Source organism: Nerophis ophidion, linkage group LG05 (assembly GCF_033978795.1).
Source record: "Nerophis ophidion isolate RoL-2023_Sa linkage group LG05, RoL_Noph_v1.0, whole genome shotgun sequence".
Taxonomy (NCBI): Eukaryota; Metazoa; Chordata; class Actinopteri; order Syngnathiformes; family Syngnathidae; genus Nerophis; species Nerophis ophidion.
The window spans coordinates 77,343,947-77,369,408 of NC_084615.1; the positions used below are offsets into that span (position 1 = coordinate 77,343,947).

General features: G+C 42.0%; 1 protein-coding gene across 50 annotated transcripts in view; it reads right to left on the bottom strand.

Moving 5' to 3' along the window:
• Window positions 1–25,462, bottom strand: part of znf185 (zinc finger protein 185 with LIM domain) — a 141,829-nt gene that overhangs the window by 103,905 nt on the left and 12,462 nt on the right. For 49 of the 50 annotated variants that reach the window (XM_061902037.1, XM_061902036.1, XM_061902025.1 and 46 more), the window contains exons 7-15: window positions 16,840–16,911; window positions 13,658–13,738; window positions 13,520–13,582; window positions 11,021–11,119; window positions 10,777–10,934; window positions 10,581–10,707; window positions 4,740–4,805; window positions 2,645–2,716; window positions 2,341–2,415 (exon numbers count right to left, since the gene is read on the bottom strand). In XM_061902037.1, coding sequence (XP_061758021.1) covers window positions 2,341–2,415; window positions 2,645–2,716; window positions 4,740–4,805; window positions 10,581–10,707; window positions 10,777–10,934; window positions 11,021–11,119; window positions 13,520–13,582; window positions 13,658–13,738; window positions 16,840–16,911 — 813 coding nt within the window. The remainder of the gene's footprint in view (window positions 1–2,340; window positions 2,416–2,644; window positions 2,717–4,739; window positions 4,806–10,580; window positions 10,708–10,776; window positions 10,935–11,020; window positions 11,120–13,519; window positions 13,583–13,657; window positions 13,739–16,839; window positions 16,912–25,462) is intronic. The other variant, XM_061902000.1, reaches the window with a different exon arrangement.

Sequence of the window (25,462 nt, forward strand, 5' to 3'; positions counted from 1 at the left end):
TTTATTAAATGGTATAACAGTGCAAAATATTGCTCATTTGTAGTGGTCTTTCTTGAATTATTTGGAAAAAAAAGATAAAAAATAACTAAAAAGTTGTTGAAAAATAAAACAAGTGATTCAATTATAAATAAATATTTCTTCACATAGAAGTAATCATCAACTTAAAGTGCCCTCTTTGGGGATTGCAATAGAGATCCATCTGGATTCATGGACTTAACTTTAAACATTTCTTCAAAAGAAAAATAAATATTTAAAGGCCTACTGAAAGCCACTACTAGCGACCACGCAGTCTGATAGTTTATATATCAATGATGAAATATTAACATTGCAACACATGCCAATACGGCCTTTTTTGTTTACTAAATTGCAATTTTAAATTTCGCGACGAAAAATCCTGCTGAAACATCTCGGTATGATGACACGTGCGCTTGACATCGTTCCCAGCTATTAAGTCGCCTGTTTTCATCCCAAAATTCCACAGTATTCTGGACGTCTGTGTTGCTGAATCTTTTGCAATTTTATTAATGAACAATGGAGACAGCAAAGAAGAAAGCTGTAGGTGAGAAGCGGTGTATTGCGGCCGGCTTTAGCAACATAAACACAGCCGGTGTTTCATTGTTTACATTCCCAAAAGATGACAGTCAAACTTTACTATGGAACAGAGATGTCAAGCGAACACGGTTGGATTGGACCACACACACAAAGTACAGTGTATTATGTGTATTAATAAAAAACATGTTACCATTCTGTATTCTGAAGGGCGATCTATGTCGTGTGCTACTCCAGCATCAATATGCGTCCTCCTGACCGTCAGCGTCGGGTTCAAAGCGGTATGGCTCTATCCCTTGTTGCGGTTGGGCCTGGCCGAGTGGTCCTGCCACCCCCACAGCTACCACGGCGCCTCTCACAGCATCTTCCCTATCTGAATCGCTCCCACTGCCCTCTTTTTTCTTTTTTTTTTCTCGAGTCCTTCACTCTCACTTTCCTCATCCACGAATCTTTCATCCTCGCTCAAATTAATGGGGAAATCGTCGCTTTCTCGGTCCGAATCGCTCTCGCTGCTGGTGGCCATGAATGTAAACAACGTGAGGATGTGAGGAGCTCCACAACCGGTGACGTCACGCGCACATCATTTCCCGGCGAAGTGTCGTGTTGAAAACATCGCGGAATGATGACGCGTGCATTTGACGTCTCGGGTTGTAGCGACATTATTTTCCAGCCCGATCCAAGCTATAAGTAGTCTGCTTTAATCGCATAATTACACAGTATTCTGGACTTCTGTGTTGCTGAATCTTTTGCAATTTGTTCAATTAATAATGGAGAAGTCAAAGTAGAAAGATGGAGGTGGGAAGCTTTTAGCCTTTAGCCACACAAACACGCGGTGTTTCCTTGTTTAAAATTCCCGAAGATGAAGCTTTACTATGGATCAGAGCGGTCGAGCGAACATGGATCTCGACCACATGTCAACCGGCAGTTTTCGGTGAGAACATTGTGGTAATAAGTCGGCTCTTACCGGAGACATCAGCGGAACTCCGTCCTGCTGCAGCTGCTGCGACTTCCCTCAGAGACACTGGCGGTCAACACACCCGTGGCCACACCCCTCCGACTTTCAGGTACTATTTAACTCACTAAAACACTAGCAACACAATAGGCAGATAAGGGATTTTCCAGAATTATAAATGTGTTTATTAACATCTGAATCGCTCCCACTGCAATCGCCTTTTTATTTTTTTTTTCTAATCCTTCACTCTAAATTTCCTCATCCACAAATCTTTCATCCTCGCTCAAATTAATGGGGAAATTGTCGCTTTCACGGTCCGAATAGCTCTTGCTGCTGGTGGCTATGATTAAAAACAATGTGAGGATGTGAGGAGCTCCACAGCCCGTGACGTCACGCGCACATCGTCTGCTACTTCCGGTACAGGCAAGGCTTTTTGATTAGCGACCGAAAGTTGCCAACTTTATCGTTGATGTTCTCTACTAAATCCTTTCAGCAAAAATATGGCAATATCGTGCAATGATCAAGTATGAGACATAGAATGGACCTGCTATCCCCGTTTAAATAGGAAAATCCCATTTCAGTAGGCCTTTAACATCAATATTTATGGAACATGTCCACAAAAAATCGAGCTGTCAACACTGAATATTGCATTGTTGTATTTTTTTTCCACAGTTTTTGAACTTACATTCATATTTTGTTGATATTTGTTCAATAAATATATTTCTAAAGGATTTTTGAATTGTTGCTATTTAAAAAAAATCTCACGTACCCCTTGGCATACCTTCAAGTACCCCCATTTGAGAACCACTGCCATAAGTGGTTGTGTATTTTTAACAAACCCAGAAAAGACATCCCGGAGATTCTCTGTTGTTGCTTTATGGTTGCCGAGTCCTGCAGTTGGTTCCTGTCCGTCTCTGTTGACGTGAAAATAAACAGATCAGTGCAACTCCTTTGGCATATTTACACACACTTAATATTCATATCGTCTTTTAGTCAACTCTAATTTGGAACAAACTCTGAGAGGTATTTTTAGGGAGCTGTAAATGAGATTGTACTACTTTGAAAAGAACAGAGTGGCGCACTGCCATTATTATTGGTCCTCTTGCCAACCCTGCTCATAAAAAAGTAGTTTTAGCTTGGTACCCTTCTTCTTCTGAGTCATCATCCTCTTGGTCCTTCTCTTTTCCTGCCAGCACCCACTCGCCACCCTTCGAGCTGGAGAGGAAAATTAAAAGAAGAAAAAAAATATTGTTATCAGATGGCATGTTTGGATGCTGACATGATAGTGCCAATGGAAACTTTTTTGTTTGTAATGCTTTCAAATACTAACAGGTGATGAAAGAAAGCAAAAACAGTGGCAAAGTTTCTTAGTAACGGCATTGTGAGCCAAAACTCTACTAAAGCATATGACGGTATTATGTAATTAAAGGCCTACTGAAAGCCACTACTAGCGACCACGCAGTCTGATAGTTTATATATCAATGATGAAATATTAACATTGCAACACATGCCAATACGGCCTTTTTAGTTTACTAAACTGCAATTTTAAATTTCGAGCGAAGTATCCTGTTGATGGCGCGTGCGCGTGACGTCACGGATTGTAGCGGACATTTTTTTCCAGCCCGATCCAAGCTGTAAGTAGTCTGCTTTAATCGCATATTTTCACAGTATTCTGGACATCTGTGTTGCTGAACCTTTTGCATTTTGTTCAATTAATAATGGATACGTCAAAGAAGAAAGATGTATGTGGGAAGCGGTGTATTGCAGCTGCCTTTAGCAACACAAACACAGCCGGTGTTTCCTTGTTTACATTCCCGAAGGTGAAGCTTTACTATGGAACAGAGCGGTCAAGCGAACATGGTTCCCGACCCATGTCAACCGGCAGGTTTCGGTGAGAACATTGTGCTAATAAGTCGGCTCTTACCGTAGACAGGAGCGGAGCTTGCGTCCTCCCACCGGAGACACTGGCGCTCACCACACCCGTGGCCACACCCCTCTGACTTTCAGGTACCATATAATCTCACTAAAACACTAGTAACACAATAAGCAGATAAGGGATTTTCCAGAATTATAAATGTGTTAACATCTGATTCGCTCCCACTGCAATCGCCTTTTTATTTTTTTTTTTCTAGTCCTTCACTCTAAATGAAGCTTTACTATGAATCAGAGCGGTCAAGCGAACATGGATCCCGACCACAAATCAACCGGCAGTTTTCGGTGAGAAAATTGTGGTAATAAGTCGGCTCTTACCGGAGACATCAGCGGAGCTTCCGTCCTCGGGTTGTAGCGACATTATTTTCCAGCCCGATCCAAGCTATAAGTAGTCTGCTTTAATCGCATAATTACACAGTATTCTGGACATCTGTGTTGCTGAATCTTTTGCAATTTGTTCAATTAATAATGGAGAAGTCAAAGTAGAAAGATGGAGTTGGGAAGCTTTTAGCCTTTAGCCACACAAATACACGGTATTTCCTTGTTTAAAATTCCCGAAGATGAAGCTTTACTATGGATCAGAGCGGTCAAGCGAACATGGATCCCGACCACATGTCAACCGGCAGTTTTCAGTGAGAAAATTGTGGTGGTAAGTCGGCTCTTACCGGAGACATCAGCGGAGCTTCCGTCCTGCTGCATCTGCGTGACTTCCCTCAGAGACACTCGCGGTCACCACACCCGTGGCCACACCCCTCTGACTTTCAGGTACCATATAATCTCACTAAAACACTATTAACACAATAAGCAGATAAGGGATTTTCCAGAATTATCCTAGTAAATGTGTCTAATAACATCTGAATCGCTCCCATTGCCCTCGCCTTTTTTTTTCTTTCTTTCTAGTCCTTCACTCTCACTATCCTCATCCACAAATATTTCATTCTCACTCAAACTAATGGGGGAATTGTCGCTTTCTCGGTCCGAATCGCTCTCGCTACTGGTGGCCATGATTGTAAACAATGTTCAGATGTGAGGAGCTCCACAACCCGTGACGTCACGCGCACATCGTCTGCTACTTCCGGTACAGGCAAGGCTTTTTTATTAGCGACCAAAAGTTGCCAACTTTATCGTGGATGTTCTCTACTAAATCCTTTCAGCAAAAATATGGCAATATCGCGAAATGATCAAGTATGACACATAGAATGGACCTGATATCCCCGTTTAAATAACAAAATCTCATTTCAGTAGGCTTTTAACTTATTAATTATTGGGTTTTCTTTTCATTTGTCGCCTGTGTTGGCACAATTACCTGCTTGTTTCCGTTCCAGATGAAACGCGATTTTCGTACATGGCGGCGAGCGCTTCGACTCTGGAGCTGGGAAGAGGAACAAAAAGTAAACAAACTTGGTCAAAATGTTACATTTGTGAAGACAGATTACAAGGACACTATTGATATATAATACAAAAACACATGTATCCTTTATATAACAGATTACCTTTATATAGCAGTTTTGTAGACACATCGCTTCACAGAGAACTAAGAACCCAGCATTCATTCACTCCACATTCACACAATAACAGTGAATGAACTCTTGAGCGAGGACACTTTGTACAAGTAGATTCCAGAATTAAACCTAAGATGGTTCAAATAGCAAAGACATCAGGGGTGTCCAAAGTGCGGCCCGGGGGCCATTTGTGGCTCTCAGCTCATTGTGTGAATGCTCCCAAACATTCATTTTTGAATGTTTTGGAACAGGGGCGCTCACACTTTTTCTGCAGGCGAGCTACTTTTCAATTGACCAAGTCGAGGAGATCTACCTCATTCCTATTTAAAATTTATATTTATTTATTTATGAAAGAGACATTTTTGTTAACAAGTTAATGGTGTTTAATGATAATACAAGCATGTTTAACACACATAGATTCCTTTCTTTCATGAAGACAAGAATATAAGTTGGTGTATTACCTGATTCTGATGACTTGCATTGATTGGAATTAGACAGTGGTGCTGATAACGTCCGCATTTTCAAATGGAGGAAAAAAAAAAGTCCTCCTTTCTGTCCAATACCACATGAAAGTGGTTGGATTTGGCATCTCATTTGTCCAACTTGCATACTGGTTTTTAAACACTTTGTTATGAGAGTAGCATATGTGTGTGGCCCTTTAATGTCTGGCAGCAGGTGAGTGACGTCAGTGAGTGTGTGGGCGAGCGAGGAGAGGGAGCGGTCGCTGAGGGCGGGGGAGAAATACATTGGCATCAAACTCCGTAGCTTGCTAGCTTGTGCACGCTAGTTTTCTGAGACTCTTATTTTGTTTTAACACAGGCAGGATGAAACAGGTCTTTTATGGTGAAGACAGGAAGTGTGCAGTCGGTCTTTAGAGTTTTGACAGTAGGTACGGAGTCTCTAGAAATAAAATGTGTTTCTCTGCGTCCGCCCTGTTAGTGATTTTTTTCTTAAATATGAGCTCGCAGCAGCCAGCGTCATCTCACAAGATCCTCGGGTGCCGAGAATGTCAAACAACTGACGAAAGTGAAGTCTTGGTATGATTGATGATTGCTCATTTTTATGTCTATTTTTTAATGCCTGGCTTGAGATCGACTGACACACCCTCCGAGATCGACCAGTCGACGTGATGCCCACCCCTGTTTTGGAGCAATGTTCTATTTTACTGTTTTAATTGATTTTACCCTTTAAAATAGTTTTTAATCCTATTTGTTTTAATATTGTTTTTATTGGTTTTATTCAGTCAAATATATATATTTTTATTTTATTTTTTCTATTTTATTTTTTTTTACAATTGTTTTTAACATGGCTGTGCAGCACTTTGGAAACCTTATTGTTGTTTAAATGTGCTATATCAAAAAAGTGGATTGGATTGGATCGAATGTGGGCTAGACGGACAGAAGCATTGATGCTAATTTACGCTTATAGCCCCTTTCGACCATCGCCAAACATTTATTCACATTCATACACTAGTGATTTCGACACTGGGAGCAAGGTGGGTGAGGTGTCTTGGCCAAGGACACAACCATCTTGACGGAAGCTAGACTCAAACCTGAATAAAATCAGCTTTATTTATAAAGCACATTTAAAATTTACCACAGGGGTGGCCAAAGTGCTGTACAATGGACAAGTTAAAAGATAATACGAGGACCGAGCAAACACAACACAAACAGAACATGATAAAAAATAAATAAATAAAACATAAAAACAGGGGCGCCATTGCAGGATAGACATCACTTAGTGTTAAAAGCCAAGGAATAAAAGTATGTTTTTAAGAGAGATTTAAAAACAGGAAGACAGGAGGCTTGTCTAACACTCAGAGGTAGGTCGTTCCAGAGCTTGGGAGCAGCAGCGGCGAAAGCTCTGTCACCTCTAAGCTTCATCCTTGTGTCAGGGACCGTCAGTAGCAGCTGATCGGCTGATCTTAGGGATGGAGTGGGGCAGTAAGGCTGAAGGAGGTCGGAGAGATATGTTGGTGCGAGGTTGTTTAGACTTTTAAAAACAAATAGAAGGAGTTTAAAATTGATTGGATAACGCACAGGGAGCCAGTGAAGGGACGCTAATATAGGTGTGATGTGCTCACGTCTGAAGGTCTGTGTTAGCAGACGGGCGAGGGAGGCCTGGCTAATGTTACATACAGGGTGTTGCAGTAGTCTAAGTCAGGGGTGCCCATTACGTCGATCGCGAGCTACCTACCAGTCGACCGCGGGGCGTGTGTCAGTCCATCTCCAGCCAGGCTTTTAAAAAAAATAGACCTAAAAATGAGTGATCATCAATCTTCACCAAGACGTCACTTAAATGACATTCACGGTACCGGAGGGTCTTGTGAGATGACGCTGGCTGCTGCAAGATCATTATTATGAAAATATGACCGAGAGGAAGGCGAGAAACACTTTTTATTTCAACAGACTCTCGCGCCGTACCTTCCGTCAAAACTCTAAAGGCCGACTGCACATTTCCTATCTTCACAATAAAAGCCCTGCTTCATGCTGCCTGCGCTAACTAAATACAGAGTCTCGGAAAACTGGCGTGCACAAGCGATCCCTCAGAAAGCTGGCGTGCACATCACTTGTGCACGCCAGCTTTCTGAGACTCTTATTTTGTTAGCGCAGGCAGCATGAAGCAGGGCTTTTATTGTGAAGATAGGAAATGTGCAGTCGGCCTTTAGAGTTTTGACGGAAGAGACGGCGCGAAAGTCTGTTGAAATAAAAAGTGTTTCTCGCCTTCCTCTCTGTCATTTTTTCATAATAATGAACTGGCAGCAGCCAGCGTCATCTCACAAGACCCTCGGGTGCCGTGAATGTCAATCAAGCAAGCTACGGAATTTGCCGCCAATGTTTTTCTTGTAAAGTGTATGGAAGCTGGATGAATTAGATGCCAAAAACCAACCACTTTCATGTGGTATTGTACAGAAAGGACAACTTTTTTTCTCCTCCATTTGAAAATGTGGGCGTTATCATCATTACTGTCTGATTCCAATCAATGCAAGTCATCAGAATCAGGTAATACACCAACTTATATTCTTGTCTTGGTGAAAGAAAGACATCTATATGTGTTACACATGATTGTATTATCATTAAACACATTTAACTTGTTTACAAAAATGTCTCTTTCATAAATAAATAAATATAAATGATATATATAAATGAGGTAGATCCCCTCGAGTTGGTCAATTGAAAAGTAGCTCGCCTGCAGAAAAAGTGTGGGCACCACTGGTCTAAACCGTTCCAGATAAAGGCGTGGATTAATTTCTCGAGATCCTGTCCTGACAGAAGCGGTTTCAGTTTCGCTATTTGGCGTAATTGATTAAAGCTTTTTTGAACGACGCTGCTGATTTGACGCAGCGATCATTACGAAAGATCGTGTTTCGAAGAGGGTCTCTTGCGAAGGGCAGATACGGGCAGCGCCACCACCCGTCGACTGGTGCTGAAGAAAGGTGCGGGGCCGACATTACAGGTACGACCATATAATCTCACTAAAACACTAGTAACATAATAAGCAGATAAGGGATTTTCCAGAATTATCCTAGTAAATTTGTATAATAACATCTGAATTGCTCCCACTGTGTATATATATGTATATATATATTTTTTCTAGTCCTTCACTCTCACTTTCCTCATCCACACATTTTTCATCCTTGCTCGAATTAATGGAGAAATCGTCGCTTTCTCGGTCCGAATCGCTCCCGCTGCTGGTGGCCATGATTGTAAACAATGTTCAGATGTGAGGAGCTCCACAACCCGTGACATCACGCGCATATCCTCTGCTACTTCCGGTACAGGCAAGGCTTTTTTTATTAGCGACAAAATGTTGGAAAAGTTTATAGTAGATGTTCTACACTTAATCCTTTCAGCAAAAATATGGCAATATCGCGAAATGATCAAGTTTGACACATAGAATGGACCTGCTATCCCCGTTTAAAAAAGACAATCTCATTTCTGTAGGCCTTTAAAGTGCAAATGAAAATAGAGTGTCACCACTTTAGTTATAATTTTTGCGCTTAAGAAACTTCTCTGTGACTTTTACTCCAGACTTTTTCTGTTTGTTTGATATTGTCATTACTACCACAAGTGGTGGAAAAGTGAATCACAACTGAGTACCCCTGCGGCCAATGTGGACCACAGAGAAACAGATATGTTTTGACGGCCCACTAGGGGGCGTTTGCAGCCCAACAATGGGTTAAGAAAAACTGGTTTAAAGTACTAAATCAAGCCCAACATAATCACACCCTGGTCAAATTTGGTATTTAACTTCATTATTTATCTTTTAGTGGGAAATGACACAGAAAAGTGACAAAATACATAAAAAAATGTTGTTAAGTGAAAAAAAACAGCGGCAATTAAAGAGTCTTTAACACAACTTCCTACCTACTAGAGATGCGCGGTTTGCGGTCTCATCCGCGCAGTCCGCGGGTAAACCGCGGGTCGGGCGGTTGACATGACGAAAAAATTGATTTTAATTAGATTCGGGCGGGTGGCGGTTGAACCATCTGGAGATATTTGATATACATGGTTCTGGGATCGGTATCCTTTGCCATTCAAAGAGCAATTTAAGACCTGTGTCATAAAGCGAAGAAGACAATAGGAGACGCTTTTATTCTCTTGAATGACTGCCGGTAGATATTAAATATTAGTGGGTGCTATGAAGCCATTGTCTTTGTCGCCTTCTACATCATGCACAAACCGATTGTTGGTCCAGCAACATGTTGTGTGCAGCTTCCGCAATCACACGTACAAGATTGAAAGACATACTGCGTGACACAGAGTACACTGATGGTTGTGATATAAACAATTTTAACACTTTTAGTAATATGCGCCACGCTTTGAAGCCACACCAATTAGAACGACAAACACATTTCGGGAGAACATCCTCACAGTAACACAACATAAACGCAACACAACAAGTACCCATAATCCTTTGTATTCATGACACCTCTGACTATTTTATACACCCCAAACCCCGACACTCCCCCAACCCCCTGTGCGTCGGTAAGGTGGGCGGGGTTGGGGATTATGGGTATTAGTTGTGTTGCGTTTATGTTGTGTTACTGTGAGGATGTTCTCCCGAAATGTGTTTGCCATTCTTGTCTGGTGTGGCTTCACAGCGTGGCGCATATTAGTAAGAGTGTTAAAGTTGTTTATATCACAACCATCAGTGTACTCTGTATCACCCAGTATGTCTTTCAATCTCATACGTGTGATTGCGGAAGCTGCACACAACATGTTGCTGGACCAACAATCGGTTCGTACATGTTGAAGGTGTCTAAGGCAATGGCTTCACAGCACGCCCATATTTTTGTGATCAGGATGAACGCTATTGAATAGTCGCGAGAACGTTAGCGGCTCCAATTGACTACATTACTCTGTGAAACAGGTTTAAATAGCTCTGTGAGTGGTAAATGTAGCCAACCTCTGATGTAATTCAGCGGGCGGTTGCCGGGCGGGTATGGTCCCGATAAAAAGTTGGTCCGGGTGGACGGTGGGCGGATGATGATTTTGGTGATGCGGATGCGGATGATATAATTGCCTATCCGCGCATCTCTACTACCTACTGTCACTTCTGTGTGTCATTTCCAGCCAGATGAATAATCCCATTCAACTAATTGTGGTACTTTAGTAACAATAAAGGTGTGGCAGATTTCTCACCTTGAGTTCTGAAAAGGTTCCGGCTCTGGTTCAGGTGCAGGTTCAGGTTGTGATTTTGATGAAAATTTTTTTACTTGTTCATGCACTGACACTGAATACGTGTCATCATCTCCTGAATCCTCCAGATCTGAATGGGCAGAATTGAAGTGAAGATAATCAGGAATGAGTTCGGGGAAAGAAGCGGTCGTGGTGGTGCCACCTGGTGCCGTGTCTTTCAACAGGTCTTTTGTCGGGGCTGACACTGGAGGAGGAGGCGGAGGAAAGGTATGTTCTCTGTCAGTGGGCACCTCTTGTACCTTTGTAGTCTCATTAAAAGTAACACGACCAACGGTTTTCTTGACACCATCGCTGATTCTGTTAACAAGAGGAGATAATAAGCAAATTGACAGGACAGATGTCTGCTTAATGCATGTAAAAGAGACACCAAGCAGAGGATTTACCTGTTTAGTGGTTTAGGTTCTGGCACCGGAGCGACAGGGGAGAGGGGCGCAGCACGGCCAGGCGGTGAATTTAAAGAAGCCTCTTCTGTAACTTTCACTCTGCACATTTGGAGCAAAAGAGCATGTTTGAGACAGCAGCCTTGGAACACATTTAGTCATTTCGGGAGTTCAAGGCTGTATGAATAAAAAGCCTCCTTTGTAAAAAGTGAGGTCTTTGCTAATTCATTTTTATTCTGCACTGTTAAATGTAGTGGTTCTCAAACCTTTTTTCACTGAGTACCACCTCAGTGAAAACTTGGCTCTATATTTAATATTTTGGTCACTGTTAACATTGCACACAGTTTGAATAGTAACACTGTGTTTGAAAATAGTAAAATAAAAACACTGTACTCTGAACAAGTGATTCTTTGGCGTACCACTAAATGGAGCCCACGTACTACTAGTGGCACGAATACCACAGTTTGACAATATTTGTGTTATCAAATTTAATCCAAACACTGTAGGATTGTGATAGCCACGAACGAACAGAATCTATTGACTGGCTCGTTAACGTGAACGATGGGATTGAGACGTAACAACGGTTTATTTAAAGCATGACAGTAAAGAAATATGTACATCTCATTCTATAAACCAAGACAGAAACAGCAGCAGCTTTGCTCATTTCAGTTGCAGTCTAGACACATGCGAATGTACAGTTTGTCCTCTCTGCTATGACTGCTATTTTTACTTGTTTTGGAAAGTCTTGACAAGCCAAATGTTCTTGTTATATTGGCAGATAATTTGGCTTAGTTCAAATAAAATACCCCTAATTTTTCTTCTTGTTTTTGAACACTGACTTTATGCAGTGCAGAGGTGGGAGCTGTAAATTTGATCATTTGTCTAGCAAATAGCCTCAATTTAGAGTGATGTTTTTGGCCAAAATGTGAGCGCAATGTTAGCATTATAGTTCGCATATGTAGCTATGCTTATGTTGCTAACGTGTATGTGTCCTCCTCGTCCACTCATACTTGCCAACCTTGAGACCTACGATTGCAGGAGTTGGGGGGCGTGGGGCGGAGGCGTGGTTGAGGGGAGGAGTATATTTGCATCTACAATTCATCAACTCAAGTATTTCATATATATATATATATATATATGAAATACTTGAATTTCAGTGAATTCTACCTATATATATTTATTTTATTATATATATATATAAAAAAAGAAATAGTTGAATTTCAGACGGTACCTATCAAATACACAGTAATAAAAACACAGTTCTACTAACTGTACTGTGCTTGCTGGTTACTAAAAAAAATAATTTAAAAAAACACTTAGCTTTCACTATTTGAGTAACCTTTGTTCTGCTATTTGCGTACAGGCGAGAGTCACTTGCCGTCAGGTGCCCAACACCACGTAAATCGCTGGCCAATCAAAAAGCAACCCCATGACGCTATAGCCAACATTCACCAGGAGATGGCGACAGACAACATAGAATCACTCTATTACAGATGGCGTAGCCATGGCTGTAACTTCCTCGTTCTTCTGCTTAGTCTCCTTTTGTCTGCGGTTTTTTATTCAAATCCGTAGATGTTGTAACGTGATTGGGCAGGCAAGCTGTTTATATAGTGGGAAAGCGGACGTGAAAACAGGCTGTCCCCACTCAGGTCCGCACGGAGCTGGAGGGGGCGTGGCCTCCTGCTCCGCTGAATTTCGAGAGATTTTCGGGGGAAAATTTCTTCCGGGATGTTTTCGGGAGAGGCGCTGAATTTCGGGAGTCTCCCGGAAAATCCGGGAGGGTTGGCAAGTATGGGTCCACTCCTTAATGTTACGTTTTTGAACGGGACAGTTGGCATCCACACACTCAGTCGGCGTGATCAAACTAAATAATTCATTAGCATTAGAGCCAGGGGCGCCGCTAGGGATTTTGGGCCCCATGAAAAGAATCTTTACAGGGCCCCCAACACATAATTTCATATAACTTGATCATCATTAGGGGCCTCTCTAGAATCCGTCTCCTTTACCCCCCATTTTCGGCACCCCTGATTAGAGCCACAGACACAAAAAAAACGACGTGTTTCTCGTAGGAGTTATTTCAAGCACTTTTAAAGAGTCAAAATTCTAGATTTAAGCCAACACACTTTCAAGACACCATTGTGAGCTCTCTGATAATATTTTTAAATTGTTGAAGAACTTTAAAAGATGGGTACAATCTCAATAAATGAACTGGTTCCATAACATAGTGGATTTTTTCTTCAAATATAATCCAGGTATAGGACAAAGGCAGAAACACATTAATAGCATGGCTGGAAGACCACAGCACATCATGGAGGCTTCTGAGCATCCAATGAGGTGGTCCTGACGTCATAACAACTTTAGAGGTATGTTTGATAGTTGCTATAATAGCCTGTGATGCGTTAACAAGTGTAATTTACTGACGCAATGACAACATTTTGCAGAATTCCAGTGCAGTTTTGAAGGAATTACTAATGTCTGAGTGATTTTAGAGCACCTTTTTACCTTTTAGCTACAAATGATGTAGTGTCGTCGTCCATGGACTTGTCAGCTGCTTGTTCTTGAGACCTGTGGAATATACAGAAGCCCATCTCTAATCTCAGCCTGGATGTAAAACGTGCGGCTTTCAGAGTCAAGACGTACTCAAATTTCTTTGCAGCAGAGAGCACGTAAGACCGCTCCCGGACTGCAGTTTTGGGCAGGGTTTTGCTGGCTGCCGTCGTGCTGCAAAAAGAGACATTTTACTTAAATTAATGCAGGCTTTGAACAGGTAATGTTTAAATCAGGGGTAGGGAACCTATGGCTCTGGAGCCAGATCTGGTTCTCTAGATGACTGCATCTGGCTCTCAGATCAATCTTAGCTGACATTGCTTAACACGGTACGTAATGAATAATTACGCTGGTAATTACAGCGTGAAAAAAAAACCTTTCAAAATATAAAACATTCTCATGCATTTTAATCCATCCATTCGGTTTCTACCGCACCTGTCCTAGAAGTCGCATTAATGGTAAGAAGTATTTTATTTATTATTGGTTAACTTCAGAATAATAATGTTATTTTTTTTATTATTTCATTCTAGACTCTGGTGAGTCTAGACCGGAATGAGAATCAGCACCTCCAAGTCCGAGTCCATGGTTCTCGCCCGGAAAAGGGTGGAGTGCCATCTCCGGGTTGGGGAGGAGACCCTGCCCCAAGTGGAGGAGTTCAAGTACCTAGGAGTCTTGTTCACGAGTGAGGGAAGAGTGGATTGTGAGATCGACAGGCGGATCGGTGCGGCGTCTTCAGTAATGCGGACGTTGTACCGATCCGTTGTGGTGAAGAAGGAGCTGAGCCGGAAGGCAAAGCTCTCAATTTACCGGTCGATCTACGTTCCCATCCTCACCTATGGTCATGAGCTTTGGGTCATGACCGAAAGGATAAGATCACGAATACAAGCGGCCCAAATGAGTTTCCAGGTCTCTCCCTTAGAGATAGGGTGAGAAGCTCTGCCATCCGGGAGGAACTCAAAGTAAAGCCGCTGCTCCTCCACATCGAGAGGAGCCAGATGAGGTGGTTCGGGCATCTGGTCAGGATGCCACCCGAACGCCTCCCTGGGGAGGTGTTTAGGGCACGTCCAGCTGGTAGGAGGCCACGGGGAAGACCCAGGACACGTTGGGAAGACTATGTCTCCCGGCTGGCCTGGGAACGCCTCGGGATCCCCTGGGAAGAGCTAGACGAAGTGGCTGGGGAGAGGGAAGTCTGGGCCTCCCTGCTTAGGCTGCTGCCCCCGCGCCCCGACCTCGGATAAGCGGAAGATGATGGATGGATGTATGGATGGACTCTGGTGAGGGCGGTCACATTCTCCGTTCCCTCCTTCCCTGCTCTTTGTCTTTGTCTTTGTCTGAACTTTTTAAAAGCCTCTTTCTTTGCGCTGTCCTCTAATATAAATTTCAATATGAATATGATCAGCTGGACTCTTGACGCAATTGACAGTCTTTTCGACAAGAAAAAGAGGTTCGGGGGACCCTGGCTGCCCTGATGGAAGCATCGCTGCGGGCGACGTGAGGGACTCCTTGAGGATCATGTGCCTCTCAGCTCTTTCCATCCAGGACGTGGAAGACATCTACCAATTTGGAGCTGTGATCGTGGGGCACTTGTTGATTGGGCTGGGCATTGCTCTGGTGTATCGACAAATTCGGAAAACGATGGCAGCCACTCAAGGGGCCCAACGGCTGTTCAACGCAATGGAAGGATTGGGTCGGGCTGTGGGAACACAGACTGGTGCGATTTCTGGGTTGAATCGGAAAAAATGGATCTCATCTCGGAAAAGTTTGCAGAGAAGGAATAATTAATAAAGAACTGAAGAAATCCAGCATGGACAACAGAGGAGATAAGTCAATATTTTGACTTCTCGAAGGGAAAACATCTTTTTATCTACGATTTGGATTCCCTGAAGGGCCTTGGCGGGAACAGGCTGTTCCACAAAGATAGACGCTTTTGACCTCCCTTTTTGTCAACAACATCGGTAGCAGAACTTCATACAAAAACATTCATCATCTCTCCCAAGTAATTGGGCACACATGACCCCCACCCTTGAATCAACGCCTTCACCACCGCTTAGCTCCTCTGGGGCTGTGGATGGCTGAGTGGCGCTATAGAGAGACAGCGGGCCTTCGCAAACCCACCCCTCCCTCTGTTGCAAGTTGGTGTAATATATATGTATGTTTAATGTGTGCCACGCTATGTGAGGGTTTTTCCTTGGACTCAGTCTAGACCTCTCCTGTGGGTCTAGTCTTAGACTGATATTTTTTTACTCCCCCCCCCCTTTCCTGATGTCACCCTTTTCTCATATTTTTAAGGAGCGCTGCAACCGGCTGATCCGTCGGCGGTCTCGTCTTGTCCCCCCCCCTGTAACGTAATGTCTGCTCTTAGCGGGCCTGTGCCGAAAATGTAATTTCAGTTCTGATGTGTCTTGTACATTTTGGAATGGACAAATAAAGGATTTCTTCTTTCTTTCTTCTTCTTCTAATTAAAAAGAATAAATGACTTATTATACTCTAAAAATGTTGGTCTTACTTACTTTAAGGTTTTACTGATTACGTATAAAATACTACAAGGTCTAGCTCCAGCCTATCTTGCCGATTGTATTGTACCGTATGTCCCGGAAAGAAATCTGCGTTCAAAAGACTCCGGCTTATTAGTGATTCCCAAAGCCCAAAAAAAGTCTGCGGGCTATAGAGCGTTTTCCGTTCGGGCTCCAGTACTCTGGAATGCCCTCCCGGTAACAGTTCGAGATGCTACCTCAGTAGAAGCATTTAAGTCTCACCTTAAAACTCATCTGTATACTCTAGCCTTTAAATAGGCCTCCTTTTTAGACCAGTTGATCTGCCGCTTCTTTTCTTTCTCCTATGTCCCCCCCCCACTATGGATTGAACTTTCACAGTATCATGTTAGACCCGCTCGACATCCATTGCTTCCGGTCCCCTAGAGAGGGGGGGGGGGGGGGTTGCCCACATCTAAGGTCCTCTCCAAGGTTTCTCATAGTCAGCATTGTCACTGGCGTCCCACTGGGTGTGAGTTTTCCTTGCCCTTTTGTGGGTTCTTCCGAGGATGTTGTAGTCGTAATGATTTGTGCAGTCCTTTGAGACATTTGTGATTTGGGGCTATATAAATAAACATTGATTGATTGATTGATTGATACTTAAAAATGCACACCTTTAGTTGTATTCAGTCTTAAAAAAATATTAAATGGCTCTCACAGAAATACTTTTTAAAATATTTGGCTTTTATGGTTCTGTCAGCCCAAAAAGTTCCCGACCCCTGGTTTAAATGAAGATAGCCTTACCGTTTATCCTGCTCCTCACTGCTAATCGGGCTGTCCACTTTCCCACTAGGGGACTTCACCGTGTGAGGCGCACTAAAAACAGGAAGTAAAAATATGAACAAATGAAAATGTCACGTTTGGAACGCATATTGATGCGCGAAGGTGTCACCCCTGGATGCAGCAGGACCAGACAGGCAGGATAGCAGGTGAGAGCTGATTTTAATATACAAAAAGGTAAACAAACACTTGTACAAAACAGAAAAAAAATGGCGTGTAAGCTAATGCTAAAATTAGCAGAGAGTCCAAACAGTTCAAAAAGAGTGTGCCGAGCGCCCGGAAGCTAAGACGGGACTTAGCGAACAAACAAGGACTTAAACCAGGGGTGCCCATTACGTCGATCGCGAGCTACCAGTCGACCGCGGGGGGTGTGTCAGTCGATCTCCAGCCAGGCTTTTAAAAAAAATAGACCTAAAAATGAGTGATCATCAATCTTCACCAAGACGTCACTTAAATGACATTCACGGTACCGGAGGGTCTTGTGAGATGACGCTGGCTGCTGCAAGATCATTATTATGAAAATATGACCGAGAGGAAGGCCAGAAACACTTTTTATTTCAACAGACTCTCGCGCCGTACCTTCCGTCAAAACTCTAAAGGCCGACTGCACATTTCCTATCTTCACAATAAAAGCCCTGCTTCATGCTGCCTGCGCTAACTAAATACAGAGTCTGGGAAAACTGGCGTGCACAAGCGATCCCTCAGAAAGCTGGCGTGCACATCACTTGTGCACGCCAGCTTTCCAAGACTCTTATTTTGTTAGCGCAGGCAGCATGAACAGGGCTTTTATTGTGAAGATAGGAAATGTGCAGTCGGCCTTTAGAGTTTTGACGGAAGGGACGGCGCGAAAGTCTGTTGAAATAAAAAGTGTTTCTCGCCTTCCTCTCTGTTATTTTTTCATAATAATGAACTGGCAGCAGCCAGCGTCATCTCACAAGACCCTCGGGTGCCGTGAATGTCAATCAAGCAAGCTACGGAATTTGCCGCCAATGTTTTTCTTGTAAAGTGTATGGAAGCTGGATGAATTAGATGCCAAAAACCAACCACTTTCATGTGGTATTGTACAGAAAGGACAACTTTTTTTCTCCTCCATTTGAAAATGTGGACGTTATCATCATTACTGTCTGATTCCAATCAATGCAAGTCATCAGAATCAGGTAATACACCAACTTATATTCTTGTCTTTGTGAAAGAAAGACATCTATATGTGTTACACATGCTTGTATTATCATTAAACACATTTAACTTGTTTACAAAAATGTCTCTTTCATAAATAAATAAATATAAATGATATATATAAATGAGGTAGATCCCCTCGAGTTGGTCGATTGAAAAGTAGCTCGCCTGCAGAAAAAGTGTGGGCACCCCTGACTTAGATAAACCAAAACGTGAATGTTGCATGTAGCAAATGAGGAACCAAGGACGAACTGAGGAAGAATGCAGGCTTAAATACTAACGTATCAATTTCCACCAGGTGTGCGTAAAAAGCATAGCGGGTGGGACAAATCAGAAACCATGGTAACCAAAAACAGGAAGTGCACACACAAACCTAGCACCGGAAGAATCCAAACAATCAAAATAACAAAAAGGACTCAAAAAACAGACAAAAGATGTGATCCGGGAAGCGGATCACAACAGAAAACATATTGGTAGCTTCGCCCAGTCCCCACAAAGCTACTTTTTGCATGCTTTCTTCTTGTAGCTGTCAGAGGATATTTTGGTGATCTGTCCCTGCTAAAATGCGTTGGGGGCGTTTCTCATCGTCATCCCAAAGGGTGGAGTTTTTCCTTGCCCTGATGTGGGATCTGAACAGAGTGTGTCATTGTGGCTTGTGCAGCCCCTTTGAGACACTTGTGATTTAGGGCTATATAAAATAAACAATTGATTGATTGATTGATAGCACTTTCGCTCACAAAGATATGCTAGTGTTGCTAACATATGTTGAAATCCGGCAACCTTCAGCATACAAAGAGCCATTTGAGCCCATTTCCCACAAAAGTTAACCCAGCTAGAGCCGCAGTCTTGGTTTAAGCCCTAAACCAAGGGTCACCAACCTTTTTGAAACCAAGAGCTACTTCTTGGGTACTGATTAATGCGAAGGGCTACCAGTTTGATACACACTTGAATAAATTGCCAAAAATTGCCAATTTGCTCACTTTACCTTAAATAAATAAATCTATATACATAAAAAATGGGTATTTCTGTCTGTCATTCCGTCGTACATTTTTTTTCCTTTTAAGGAAGTTCTTTGTAGAGAATAAATGATGAAAAAAACAGTTCATTGACTGGTTTAAAAGAGGAGAAAACACAAAAAAAAATGAAAATAAAATTTTGAAACATAAATTATCTTCAATTACGACTCTTTAAATTAAAAATTCAACCGGAATATATGAAGAGAAAAACTAGCTAATTTGAATCTTTTTGAAAAAAATAAAAAAAAGAATTTATGGAACATCATTAGTAATTTTTCCTGATTTAGATCAATTTTAGAATTTTGATGACATGTTTTAAATAGGTTAAAATCCAATCTGCACTTTGTTAGAATATATAACAAATTGGACCAAGCTATATTTCTAACAAAGACAAATCATTATTTCTTCCAGTTTTTCCAGAACAAAAAATTCAAAATAAATTCAAAAGATTTTGAAATAAGATTTAAATTTGATTTTATAGATGTTCTAAATTTGCCAGAATAAATTTTTGGAATTTTAATCATAAAAAGTTTGAAAAAATATTTCACAAATATTCTTCGTCGAAAAAACAGAAGCTAAATACAATAAATAAATAAAAAATTACTTGAACATTGATTTAAATTGTCAGGAAAGAAGAGGAAGGAATTTAAAAGTTAAAAAGGTATATGTGTTTAAAAATCCTAAAATCATTTTTAAGGTTGTATTTTTTTCTCCAAATTTTTTCTTTCTGAAAGTTACAAGAAGCAAAGTAAAAAAAAATAATGAATTTATTTAAACAAGTGAAGACCAAGTCTTTAAAATATTTTCTGGGTATTTCAAATTCTATTTGAGTTTTGTCTCTCTTAGAATTAAAAATGTCAAGCAAAGCGAGACCAGCTTTCTAGCAAATAAATAAAATTTAAAAAACGGAGACAGCTCACTGGTAAGTGCTGCTATTTGAGCTATTTTTAGAACCGGCCAGCGGGCGACTCATCTGGTCCTTACGGGCACCGCGTTGGTGACCCCTGCCCTAAACTGACAATACCACTATTTTTAGTTTCATTACATTTATGCTATAGCATTTATGGAATCAAACACTAGACAGAACATGACAGAGCAAGTATTTTTGCCCTAATCAGCTTTCTGCAGCAGTTCCGAAAATGCTCTTTTTTGGTCATCTCCAGCTCGGTGGTATTTTTACACGAATGTTTTGTTTGTGTCCTGGAAATGAATTTCCACATTGAATTTTTGGGTTGTTTGCTATTTTCTCCCCACATATTAAGCAGAGGGGTTAGTGCGTCTGCCTCACAATACGAAGGTCCTGAGTAGTCAGGGTTCAATCCCGGGCTCGGGATCTTTCTGTGTGGAGTTTGCATGTTCTCCCCGTGACTGCGTGGGTTCCATCCGGGTACTCCGGCTTCCTCCCACTTCCAAAGACATGCACCTGGGGATAGGTTGATTGGCAACACTAAATGGTCCCTAGTGTGTGAATGTTGTCTGTCTATCTGTGTTGGCCCTGCGATGAGGTGGCGACTTGTCCAGGGTGTACCCCGCCTTCCGCCCGATTGTAGCTGAGATAGGCGCCAGCGCCCCCCGCAACCCCAAAGGGAATAAGAGGTAGGAAATGGATGGATGGATAGCCAATATTTACTGACATTTTTTAAAAGCCAAAGGGAGCCAAGGTTTGAGGTTCTCAACAGTTCTAAACATCCATCCATCCATTTTTTTTTACCGCTTGTCCCTTTCAAACAAACTCCTTAAAATGTTACGTTAATGTGTCGGACTTATGGCATCCACAGTGGTGCCTCAACTTTAAGAATGTTTTGAGATATGAGCATCTATAAGCCTACTGTATTAGGCTAATAGAGGCTAGGCCAGGCCAGGGGTGTCCAAACTTTTTCCACAGACGGGCCGCACACGGAAAAATGTAAGCATTCTGGGGCCATTTTGACATTTTTCATTTTCAAACCATAACAAAATATATGGATTTTTTTTTTTTTTTTATCCTTAGGGCTCCTGTGGAGCATAGAGGGTCGCAGTCACTAAAATGTTCAAAATAAGTCAAATTATTATTATTTTTTTTTTATTTAATGCTTACAGTAAATCTCTATATGAACTTGAGGTTGATATAAAGTAAAACAAATAAGGTTTCATGCCTTTTCTGTCAAAGGCAACTTAGTTTTTTATATTAAAACTGAAATATGCAGTATTTAGATGGATGGATTGTACTGCCATCTCCGGGTTGGGGAGGAGACCCTGCCCCAAGTGGAGGAGTTCAAGTACCTAGGAGTCTTGTTCACGAGTGAGGGAAGAGTGGATCGTGAGATCGACAGGCGGATCGGTGCGGCGTCTTCAGTAATGCGGACGTTGTACCGATCCGTTGTGGTGAAGAAGGAGCTGAGCCGGAAGGCAAAGCTCTCAATTTACCGGTCGATTTACGTTCCCATCCTCACCTATGGTCATGAGCTTTGGGTCATGACCGAAAGGATAAGATCACGGGTACAAGCGGCCCAAATGAGTTTGGGTCTCTCCCTTAGAGATAGGGTGAGAAGCTCTGCAGTCCGGGAGGAACTCAAAGTAAAGCCGCTGCTCCTCCACATCAAGAGGAGCCAGATGAGGTGGTTCGGGCATCTGGTCAGGATGCCACCCGAACGCCTCCCTAGGGAGGTGTTTAGGGCACGTCCAACCGGTAGGAGGCCACGGGGAAGACCCAGGACACGTTGGGAAGACTATGTCTCCCGGCTGGCCTGGGAACGCCTCGGGATCCCCCGGGAAGAGCTAGACGAAGTGGCTGGGGAGAGGGAAGTCTGGGCTTCCCTGCTTAGGCTGTTGCCCCCGCGACCCGACCTCGGATAAGCGGAAGATGATGGATGGATGGATTGTACTTTGATTCCTTCAGGAGAGTTCCTTTATTTAGCAATTAAAGCCCTCAAAGATCAATAATGCAGGACACCATTGATTTTTAATGGTTTAATATTTTTGAGTAATCACAGTGAAAAGTTAAATAAAATCCTTCTAAATATATTTGAGATCCGAAAGGTTCCCCACTCATAAAGTGATGCATTTTCATTAGTTATTTTTTTTTACTTTTAACACTTAAATTTCAAGATGAACTTCCGATTTATCTGTCGATTTTAAGTTTGAACTATTATTTCGTTTGTTTTATGCTCTTTTGTCAAAACTTTTAAGTTTTTATATGGCAACCACACAACATGTGCAATATTGTTTCCACATAAAACATTTTAAAGTGATAATTTGTAAGTAATAATTCATTAAAACATAGATTTTTTTGTCCTTTTTTTTTTTGAGCAATGGAAAAAAAAGAAAATAAAGACAAAAGGAGAAAAAAAAACTGCCTGCATGGCAGCTTTGTGTCCACATTGCCACTTTTTCCTCATTAGATTTCACCTCATTCCACTTTTTTAAAATGTTTTTATTTTTAATTTTTGCAATACTATCAATTTTGCAATTTTTGCAGAATGTGTGGTGGGCCGGTAAACGATTAGCTGCGGGCCGCACTTTGGACACCCCTGGGCTAGGCTAAACTAACCTAACATACTAAACACAACAGAGTGTTCCCAGAAGGGCTTTAAATTCCATTATTCCGTAATTACAAGTGACTTTAACACATAGAACTTGCACTTTAGTTGAAACATAGTTTAAGTTCACTAAAAATTTGGGAACATAGTTATGCAGACATTACATTACAATATATGAACAATGACAGCAACATGCATTACCACTTAACGCCAGCAACAGGCGCTGTTTCACCACTGTATTGGAGCTACAGTCCACGGATTACAGCTAAAATTGTTCATTTTAACCATTAAAATGTGTTTTAATTCATTGCATTAAACATGATCACGAACCTAACTGAGACACCATCATGAAAACGATTGCAATTTGTATATTTTGACACTCTGAGCTTGCCGTCTTCCGGTACCGGTCGGGAAGTGACAAAAGGCTTTAAACTAGAGCAGGGGTCGGCAACCCGCGGCTCTTTGATCACTCTAATGTGGCTCATCTGCATACTTGCAGACCCCCGCATTTTTCCGGGAGATTTCCGAATTTCAGTGCCTCTCCCATAAATCTCCCCAGGATAACATTCTCAGATTTTCACTCGGACAACAATATTGAGGGCGTGCTGTGACGGCAATGCCTTGAACGTCCTCTCTACCACGTTGTCGCGTCTGGTTTTATACTATGTTATCTGAGTGCCGGTCAATAAAATCTAGTGTGCGGCTGCTGGCGCAACGCGTTGGCGACTGCAATGCATACTTGTTCAACAGCCATACAGGTTACACTGAGGGTTGAGATATAAACAACTTACTCTTACTAATATGTGCCACACTGTGAACCCACACCAAAAAAGAATGACAAACACATTTCGGGAGAACATCCGCACTGTAACACAACATAAACACAATAGAACAAATACCCAGAATCCCATGCATCCCTAACTCTTCAGGCTACATTATACATCCCCACTACCGCCCCTCCCGCCGTGCGTCGGTTGAGGTGGGCGGGGATTGGTGGTAGCGGGGGTGGATAATGTAGCCCTCTGGTTTATAATTATCATTACCATGAATTGATTAACGTGAACCCCGACTTAAACAAGTAGAAAAACTTATTGGGGTGTTACCATTTAGTGGTCAATTGTACGGAATATGTAAATAAATAAATGGGTTGTACTTGTATAGCGCTTTTCTACCTTCAAGGTACTCAAAGCGCTTTGACACTACTTCCACATTTACCCATTCACACACTGATGGAGGGAGCTGCCATGCAAGGCGCCGACCAGCACCCATCAGGAGCAAGGGTGAAGTGTCTTGCTCAGGACACAACGGACGTGACGAGGTTGGTACTAGGTGGGATTTGAACCAGGGACCCTCGGGTTGCGCACGGCCACTCTCCCACTGCGCCACTGTGCAATCTACTAATAAAAGTATCAAATCAAATCAAAAATCACAAAGCAAAAAAAAAAACTTTGTACGCTGTGTTATTTCATTTTAAATGTCAAAAGAGTCTTGTGGCTCCCATTGTTTTCTTTATTTTGTGAAACGGGTAAAACTGGCTCTTTGAGTGGTAAAGGTTGCCGACCCCTGAACTAGAGGCTCCATCCAGGCTGAAACATTTTTTGGGGAAAAACTATGCTCTCAATGCGGACTTGCAGGCAAGCACAGAACGTCTATGTCAGTTGTACCCAAACTTTTTTTGCACCACGGACCGGTTTAACGTAAGCATTATTCTCAGGGACCGACTTTCCACTTGTGCCAGATAAATACAGCAAGAATAAGTGCAGGAAAAATACAACTCACTATAACGTTGAATTAGTTTTTCTTTGCAATGAGATGCAGATGGTTATCAGCCTTTGGCTGCAATGACACTTTTCTGTCTGATATGTTCATTAAAGTGCATTGTATCATGTCACAAAGTTAGAACTAATGGCAACTTCCCATGAGGAGTTTTATTGTACATTTATAAACAAGCTTATTAGTGTGTCTAGAGCACAGGTGCCAAACTCAAGGCCCGCGGGCCAGATCTGGCCCTCCACGTCATTTTATATGGCCTGCAAAAGCCTGGGAATACAAACCCCGTTTCCATTTGAGTTGGGAAATTGTGTTAGATGTAAATATAAACAGAACACAATGATTTGCTAATCATTTTCAACCCAAAATCAGTTGAATATGCTACAAAGACAACATATTTGATGTTCAAACTGATAAACCTTTTTTTTTTGCAAATAATCATTAACTTTAGAATTTGATGCCAGCAACATGTGACAAAGAAGTTGGGAAAGGTGGCAATAAATACTGATAAAGTTGAGGAATGCTCATCAAACACTTATTTGGAACATCCCACAGGTGTGCAGGCTAATTGGGAACAGGTGGGTGCCATGATTGGGTATAAAAACAGCTTCCCAAAAAATGCTCAGTCTTTCACAAGAAAGGATGGGGCGAAGTACACCCCTTTGTCCACAACTGTGTGAGCAAATAGTCAAACAGTTTAAGAACAACGTTTCTCAAAGTGCAATTGCAAGAAATTTAGGGATTTCAACATCTACGCTCCATAATATCATCAAAATGTTCAGAGAATCTGGAGAAATCACTCCACGGAAGCGGCATGGCCGGAAACCAACATTGAATGACCGTGACCTTCCATCCCTCAGACGGCACTGTATCAAAAACCGACATTAATCTCTAAAGGACATCACCACAAGGGCTCAGGAACACTTCAGAAAACCACTGTCACTAAATAGTTTGTCGCTACATCTGTAAGTGCAAGTTGAAGCTCTACTATGCAATGCGAAAGCCATTTATCAACAACATCCAGAAACGCTGCCGGCTTCTCTGGGACCGAGATCATCTAAGATGGACTGATGCAAAGTGGAAAAGTGTTCTGTGGTCTGACAAGTC